The sequence below is a fragment of the Nannobrachium achirus genome (assembly GCF_963921795.1).
Source record: "Nannobrachium achirus genome assembly, chromosome: 2".
Taxonomy (NCBI): Eukaryota; Metazoa; Chordata; class Actinopteri; order Myctophiformes; family Myctophidae; genus Nannobrachium; species Nannobrachium achirus.
The window spans coordinates 72001570-72010423 of NC_137811.1; the positions used below are offsets into that span (position 1 = coordinate 72001570).

The following is an 8854-nucleotide window of genomic DNA, read 5'->3' on the forward strand; positions in this document are numbered from 1 at the left end:
GACAGTAGCATACATTAAACTTCAGGCCCAGTACACAGAGAGTAAGATGAAAGAACAATTTAAAACGCTACGTCAGTTTCTTCAGGATGAAGAGGAGGCTAGAATCACTGCTCTGAGAGAGGAAACGCAGAGTAAGAGTGAGTACGTCGAGTGGATGATTACTGACCTGGGATATGACATAAACGTCCTTTCAGAAACCATCGACCACATACAGTACAACTTGAGAATGGAGCACAACACATTCCTACACAACTACAAGGACACAATGGCAAGAATGGAGTCCTCATCTCATGACCACCGGCCGTGTACGCCCCGCTCAGGACGACTGATAGACGTGGCCAAACACCTGGGCAACCTGACCTTCAGCGTCTGGGACAGGATGAAGGACATTGTCTCCTTCACTCCTGTCATTCTGGACCCCAACACTGCCAAACCAGGACAGGTCCTGTCTGATGATCTGACCAGTGTGAGAGCCGAAATGCAGTGGCTTGCTGACGACCCAGAGAGGTCTGACATCTATGGCGTTGATGTTCCAGACAATCCAGAGAGGTTTGACCGCTTGGACATCGTCCTGGGTTCTGAGGGCTTTAACTCAGGGGCTCACAGCTGGGATGTTGAGGTTGGAGACAGTAAATACTGGTCACTGGGTGTGCTAGGAGAGTCTTTTCAGAGGAAGGGAATTAGTGGAGGTCCATTCTGGAGAATAAGCTCAGGTTCATCCTCAATGGCCTCCTCACCAGGGTCAAACACTAATCTCTCATGGAAGCAGATTCCTCGTAGGATCAGAGTCCAGCTGGACTGGAACAGAGGGAAACTGTCATTCTCTGATCCTGATACTAACACACACATACACACCTTCACACACACTTTCACTGAGAGACTCTTTCCATTCATTAGCGCTGCTACTGATACAATGAAGATGTTACCAGGGAAGGTCAATGTCAGAACCGTTATTGATGCTGATGTCATTGATGCTGCTGCTCATGATGATGATGATGATGACGATGATGATGTTATTGTTGATAACATGTTTTATGTCAGACACATAAATGTTGTTGATGATGATGATGATGATGTTGGTAACTTGTTTTATGCAGGTATTAGGTAGTGGATTTTCATGATTCCAGCCTTGTTGTGTAACATTTGACAACAGGTTCTTAGTTATTTTGTATTTGAACAAAAAAATCTTACACATGGTGACTTCTGATAATCATTTTAAACATTTTGAGAGTTTATTTTTTTGTAGTGCAACAAAATGATGAGAGCATTATGGACTCCGTTTCTAACGGGCACTTTCCCCTCTTAGAAGATAGAATCACTGTACCATGATGCATGAATCTCAAGATCTTTTCTTGAATCATTTAATGTATGGACTTTTGAATGATCTTGTCATGTTATGTCAACTGTAATGAATTAATTCAAATAAACGTCTATACTGTATCTTGTGTGATTTGAGTTTAGTATTTCAGTTCTGTCAAAGCAAACTGTCAAAGTTACCCATGCAGTCAGTCTCCAAATGGTGACAATATACTATATACTAATAGAATAGGGGTCTTCAACGTTTTCAGGCCAAGGACCCCTTAGCTGAGAGAGAAATTAAGCAGAGACCCCCCCCCCAATATATAGATCCTATATATTGTATACAATTGCGTTGCAAATTAAACATGTTCATAGATTTATTAGACAGCGTTCACTTGTTTGACAGCACTGTCATCAGTGTATGTTGGATTAATGTGTATTTTCAGACATTTAACCACTTGAACCGTCAATACTTCTACCACTCTTCTTTTCCCTCACAATGTGAGGCGTTGTGAGCTTGTAGATCTGTGATTTTTGGCTAATGTGCCACTCAGAATAGGGATGCTAGGGTTCAAGTGGTTAATGTAAAAAACATGATCCTATCACACAAAGATTTGGCAGCCCCCCCCTTTAGGAACTCTGAGGACCCCCTGTTGAAGACCCCTGCTATAGAAAGCTTGATATGAAGCTGTATAGTTTCATAGCATAGTGGGTTTTCTCCATTCTAGGCTAGTCTTATTGCAGAGTGTGTTCATTGGCTTTCAATCTTTCACTAAAACTGGTGTGTAGCTATTTTGTATTTGAAAAATACAACATACTCAATAAATGATTTGTGTCAGTCAGTCACAGCATAAAGGAAGATTAGCATGTCCTTCATGGGCACTAAAGATGCACAATTAAGTCTAATTGTCCCTTTTATCTCATTCTCCACAACGGCTCATCTTAAAGGGATATTTCACTTTCAATTGGGGACAGTTTTTGAATTACTTGATTTAGTATGAAGATATTTGTTATGATGTTTTTTTTATGTTGTAACTTATGAAGATATAAGTTACAATAAACCCATTGTAACTTCAAACCCAATTTTAACCATGATAGATTCAATGAAACTCCACACTCCTGACACCATACGAATATGCGAGCTGGCCGTGTTTAAGGACGGGTGTATTCATTGAATCTATCATGGTTAAAATTGAGTTTAAAGTTAGGGGGCAAATGGAGGGAAATGAATATCAAATATCTAAATACTGAATCAAGCAATTCAAAAGTGTCTTCCCAAAAGCCAGATTAGACAATTATATTACTAAAAACTTTTTTGGACGTGATATAATATCCCTAAGTAAAATATGTACTGTACAATTTTGCATGAATCTCAACTGGTTTTATTGAACCATTTCATCTCTAACCCTTTTTTGAAATTGTCATGCTACAAAATAATTGACCAATATACGATAGATGTTTTCTAGATAAATGATCTGTAAAGAAAACGGCATGATTTTTTTCATGTCCTTGACATGAAAAAGTTTGAGAACCACTGATTTAGTACAAGGATTTAGAAGACATTTATGGAATCGGGTCAAAAATATTCAAAAACTAATTTTCACGATTAAAAACTAATATATAACAGATCTACAAGCTCGCTTGTATTTCTGCTATTTTTCAACAGCTAAAGCATAAAATAATGGTTAAAGTGGTTCAAATCTAACATGACACAGATTTGCGTGGTGGATTTTCTGTTTGTCAATGCTTGTGATGTTGAACACAGTCCCAGAACTAGACAGGCTAAGGCTTGCCTGGTTAATAAACCAGACTCTATCACACCACGGGGTGGTGTTGTGCGGCCTGGTTAATAAACCAGACTCCATCACACCACAGGGTGGTGTTGTGCGGTCTGGCTAATAAACCAGACTCCATCACACCACGGGGTGGTGTTGTGCGGTCTGGTTAATAAACCAGACTCTATCACACCACGGGGTGGTGTTGTGCGGCCTGGTTAATAAACCAGACTCTATCACACCACAGGGTGGTGTTGTGCGGTCTGGTTTATTAACCAGGCTAGCTAAGGGCGCATCTCTCTGTAGGAAAGGGCTTTGTTATGGAGCGTATTTGGGTTTCTTTTAGGAGATTATAACATCTAAATGCAATTTTTTTCATTTTCATAATGAGTGGGTATCGTCCTAATTCTTCTCTGTATGCATTATTTGGTGTTTTCTGTTGAATGCAGTCTGGATTTGGTATTTTTGGGTGTTTGTCACATTTTTCGAGTTCTAGTTAGTCAAGTCGACCCGGGAAAAATGGCTATTAATTGGAGGCTATGGAAAATAATTAGCCAGGTTTTAATTGGGACGTCTAGCTTGAATGTTTCATTTGTTGGGATTAGAAAGCCCTTCTCTCCCTGCCTCTCAGGTCGTTCACAGCTTTGTTGAGGTTACCTGATGTGTTGCTGATGTCCCATTGTGTTGAAGTTAATGAAGGTGTTTCTTCACATGAAACCTACAATGGGACAATGGGCTTCTTCTACTGCTTGTGTGTTATCCTCAGGATGGACATAATGTGTTTTTTGTTATGTTTTACTGAACTACACCATAGCTGACAAACCAGTTTAGGACCTCTAAAGCAGGGATACTCTATAGTTGAGCCTGTTGGCCACATTAGAAAAAATGGCAAGGGTCAAGGGGCCAGTTGATAACATGACAAAATGAATGATACTTGATAACTTATGTCTTTCATCGGCCCCTTATATTGTCGATCTTAACAACTGACACCATTTTCTGGCAAATTAAACATATTGGTGTTTAATTTGCATGAGATGCACTTTGCTCCATTGTATCTGGAGCAAAGTGTCCTGGTTGATTTCCTGTCTTAATCAGAGTTATTGTAGCATCACTGAGACACGCTATGGCTTCACAGTCGTCTCTTTCGGAGGAGAACTTTTCCTGTCCTGTGTGTCGTGACATCTTTAAAGAGCCTGTTGTCCTGTTATGCAGCCACAGCTTCTGCAGAGGCTGTCTGCACACATGGTGGAGAGAGAAGGGAATAAAGCAATGTCCGGTTTGTAAGAGGATATCTTCAATGGATCATCCACCCCGTAACCTGGCTCTGAAGAACTTGTGTGAGGCCTTCGCCCTTCATACAGGAGAGAGGCCAGATAGCTTCAAAGCGCCAGAGAACTTCATCAGGCTATGGAAAATAATTAGCCAGGTTTTAATTGGGACGTCTAGCTTGAATGTTTCATTTGTTGGGATTAGAAAGCCCTTCTCTCCCTGCCTCTCAGGTCGTTCACAGCTTTGTTGAGGTTACCTGATGTGTTGCTGATGTCCCATTGTGTTGAAGTTAATGAAGGTGTTTCTTCACATCAAACCTACAATGTGACAATGGGCTTCTTCTACTGCTTGTGTGTTATCCTCAGGATGGACATAATGTGTCTTTTGTTTTGTTTTACTGAACTACACCATAGCTGACAAACCAGTTTAGGACCTCTAAAGCAGGGATACTCTATAGTTGAGCCTGTTGGCCACATTAGAAAAAATGGCAAGGGTCAAGGGGCCAGTTGATAACATGACAAAATGAATGATACTTGATAACTTATGTCTTTCATCTGCCCCTTATATTGTCGATCTTAACAACTGACACCATTTTCTGGCAAATTAAACATATTGGTGTTTAATTTGCATGAGATGCCAAAGCCAAAGCATAAACTTTTTGGCTGAGACTCATCTTTGCTGCTGCTCTGAAAATGTGCACACAGTTCCCCCTCCCTGGATGAGTGTTCATGAAATAGTAATGTAATTAGAGTGTGTATGTGACTTGCAATTAAAATGTTACCAAAGCACACATTTACTGTAGCTAAAGTGCCATGGTGAAATCCTTTAAAAAATTACCAGCACAGTCTTAGTAAAGTGCTGTTGTGCATTTCAAAAGTGCAAGCATGTCCAGTCCAGCACAAGCCAATCAGTGTAGGTCAGTTGGCCTGGGGGAGGGATAGGCAATATTAGGCATCCTGCATCCTTAAGACTTGGTATCTATGTGTTTAGGGGGGGTGTGGGGATTTGCATGTCAAAGCTCCGCCCCTTACCAGACTCATCTGAGACAATAAAAAGATTCACCTTCAGTTCTTCAGACCAAACACACAAGTTTCACTGAGCCTGAGACCGAGGGAGGACAGACCGTCTTTCCACTGCACAACTACAAGGAGGAATACTGAGTTACACTACGGACCCAAACTGCTGCTTTGCTGACAGGACTAGTACAAGAACCAGGAGTCACTGAGAAAGCCAACTTCAGGGAACATTGTATCTGGAGCAAAGTGTCCTGGTTGATTTCCTGTCTTAATCAGAGTTATTGTAGCATCACTGAGACACGCTATGGCTTCACAGTCGTCTCTTTCGGAGGAGAACTTTTCCTGTCCTGTGTGTCGTGACATCTTTAAAGAGCCTGTTGTCCTGTTATGCAGCCACAGCTTCTGCAGAGGCTGTCTGCACACATGGTGGAGAGAGAAGGGAATAAAGCAATGTCCGGTTTGTAAGAGGATATCTTCAATGGATCATCCACCCCGTAACCTGGCTCTGAAGAACTTGTGTGAGGCCTTCATACAGGAGAGAGGCCAGATAGCTTCAAAGCGCCAGAGAACTTCATCAGGCTCTGATGTTGACTGCAATCTGCACGCAGAGAAACTCAAGCTCTTCTGCCTGGAATGTCAACAGCCGGTGTGTGTTGTGTGTCTTCATTCAGAGAAACACACCAACCACACTTTCAGACCCATCGATGAAGTTGCACTGGACCACAAGGAAGAAGTCCGGAAATCACTGAGGCCTTTAGAGAAGAAACTGGAGGCATTCAATGATGTTAGGAGCAAATCTGTGCAGACAGCAGAATACATCAGGTTCCAGGCCCGGCACACAAAGTGTAGGATTAAGGAGCAGTTTGAATCGATCCGTCGGTTTCTACAAGAGGAAGAGGAGGCTAGAATCACTGCACTGGAGGAGGAAGAGCAGCAGAAGAGTCAGATGATGAAGGTTAAGATTGAAGGTCTGAACAGAGAGATATCAATCCTCTCACACACAATCACAGATGCAGAGGAGGAGCTGAGAGCTGAACACATCTTGTTCCTGCAGAACTACAAGACAACAATGCAGAGAGTCCAGTTCACACCGCAAGATCCACAGCTGGTCTCGGGAGCACTGATAGACGTGGCCAAACACCTGGGAAACCTGACCTTCAGAGTCTGGGAGAAGATGAAGGACATTGTCTCCTACACTCCTGTCGTTCTGGACCCCAACACTGCCAAACCAGGACACGTCCTGTCCGATGATCTGACCAGTGTGAGACCTGAAATGAAGTGGCTGCCTGACAACCCAGAGAGGTTTGACCGCTTGGACATCGTCCTGGGTTCTGAGGGCTTTAATTCAGGGGCTCACAGCTGGGATGTTGAGGTTGGAGACAGTAAATACTGGTCACTGGGTTTGCTAGGAGAGTCTTTTCAGAGGAAGGGAATTAGTGGAGGTCCATTCTGGAGAATAAGTGCAGGTTCACACTCAATGGCCTCCTCACCAGGGTCAAACATCAATCTCTCATGGAAGCAGATTCCTCGTAGGATCAGAGTCCAGCTGGACTGGAACAGAGGGAAACTGTCATTCTCTGATCCTGACACTGACACACACATACACACCTTCACACATACTTTCACTGAGACTCTCTTCCCATTCATTAGCGCTACTTCTACTATGAAGATGTTGCCAGGGAAGGTCAAGGTCTGGAACAATGATGTCGATGATCATGTGCATTATGATTGATGACGAGACTACACACAATTCTAGACTACTACTACTATTTGTGTGTTGGCATACCATTTGTCCAAACTGCTGTGTAGTTATTTTGTTTTTCTTTTCTTTACATAATTAGCCTACTTAAAATAATTTTCAATGCTTTGAGTGCAAGTGTAATTGGTCATCTACTTCCTCATAGAATCACCATAGTTTTGCATGAATCTCAAGGTTTTCTTTAACCCTTTCATTTAGTAACTTTTGAAAAGTATTTTCCTGCTACAAAACAACGAAGCAATGCGATTGATATTATAGAGCTGTAAAGAAAACGGTAATGATGGAATTACATGTTTAATTCAAATAAAGGTCTATCTCTGGTGTGATTTGAGTTCAGTTGTTCAGTTCTGTTAACACACTATTAGTTTAATACTGATGTTTTAGTTTTCCTCATCCAGTCTTCAAAATGACACGATAGAATACGATAGAAAATTATGACACCATTGTTTCATAGCAGCATGGTAGCGGGTTTTCACAATTCTTTTGTCAATGAAAGTGATGGACCAGAGGGGGCCGGGGCAAAGGGACTCATGTGGGTCCAAATTAGCCTGATTTCAGACTCAGCTGAGAAACAGTCCACAACAGTCGGAAACACTGCAGGCTAGGTCCAAGTTCAAACCCACAAAAAACAAAAACTAAAATGACTTCCCTATATAACGTTGGATCACACAGGATAAAGTTGGTGGCTACTGTTACCACTTCTGAGTTCTGACTGCAGTTGCACAATTCACTGTCCAACCTGTCAATGTGACAGCACGCACAACTGACATCAAAAGGAGTTCGTCAATTATTGTAGTGAAAACTCCCTGTGCCTGACTCCATTGAAAAAAAACACAGTTGGAAAAGGAGAGAATCATTCTGTCCTTGACAATAAACCTACTGTTTGAATGCTGTACACACGCACACATGGAGCAAAAGTAATGATTGATAAAATATGTTTTTATTTACTTTCCAACGTGCCAAAGACAAATGTCCATTTTATGCTAAATTTGATGGACAATAAAGTTTTCTTATCTTATCTTAACTTTCGACTTTCCCTGGTGGGAGTCGACTTGTACGTAATTAAGTCAACTGAGACAACTTGTGGACTTTTGGGAGCGGTGAAAGCGCTCCCAATAGACAGGTATGTCATGGCTATGTGGATGACTGGCTGTCTGTGTCTGTAGCCTGGCAATACCTCTAGTGGCCACACACAACACACATGTTAAGGGAGGGGCACTGTTTAGCAGGCCAGGCACACTCAACACTCACACTCACACACACACACACACACACACACACACACACACACACACACATAGATCTAGAACACTGCACCACTGACGACTGTAGGCTCGCAGGATGCATCGTTACTCTCAGCCATTGAGCTTATAGCTCTTTGGTTGACTGGTAACGTTCACGCCTTGTAATAATGTGGACCGGGTTCGCCTGAGTCCCGACCGAACCATGCTACTGTAGGCCTACGCGGTAAAATCCACATTGTTGTATAATATGTGTTGCTCTATGTACAAACCTATATACAATTTAGTTCCACTTGTTGAGAAAAACACTGCTTTAATGTGTGTGTATCCTCAGGAAGTATAGCCTGTATTTTATATTTTTCTTTTACTAAGGGACATATCGTTTTTAAAGAGGGATATACTACAGGAGAAAATGTATAGGCTAAGCCCTGATATAAAATGCCATGACCCTCCCTCCGAATGGGGGGAAAAATCAATTACCCTCCCCAAGCATAA

The 8854-nt window shown here is 42.0% G+C and overlaps 1 protein-coding gene across 1 annotated transcript; it reads left to right on the top strand.

Moving 5' to 3' along the window:
* Positions 1-5663: 5663 nt before the first annotated feature.
* LOC308300346 (E3 ubiquitin-protein ligase TRIM35-like) lies at positions 5664-7091 on the top strand (the record flags this gene model as incomplete). Its single annotated transcript, XM_080744162.1, has 1 exon — positions 5664-7091. One exon carries the CDS (start codon positions 5664-5666, stop codon positions 7089-7091), a length of 1428 nt encoding a protein of 475 aa, XP_080600288.1.
* Between the last annotated feature and the right edge of the window lie 1763 nt (positions 7092-8854).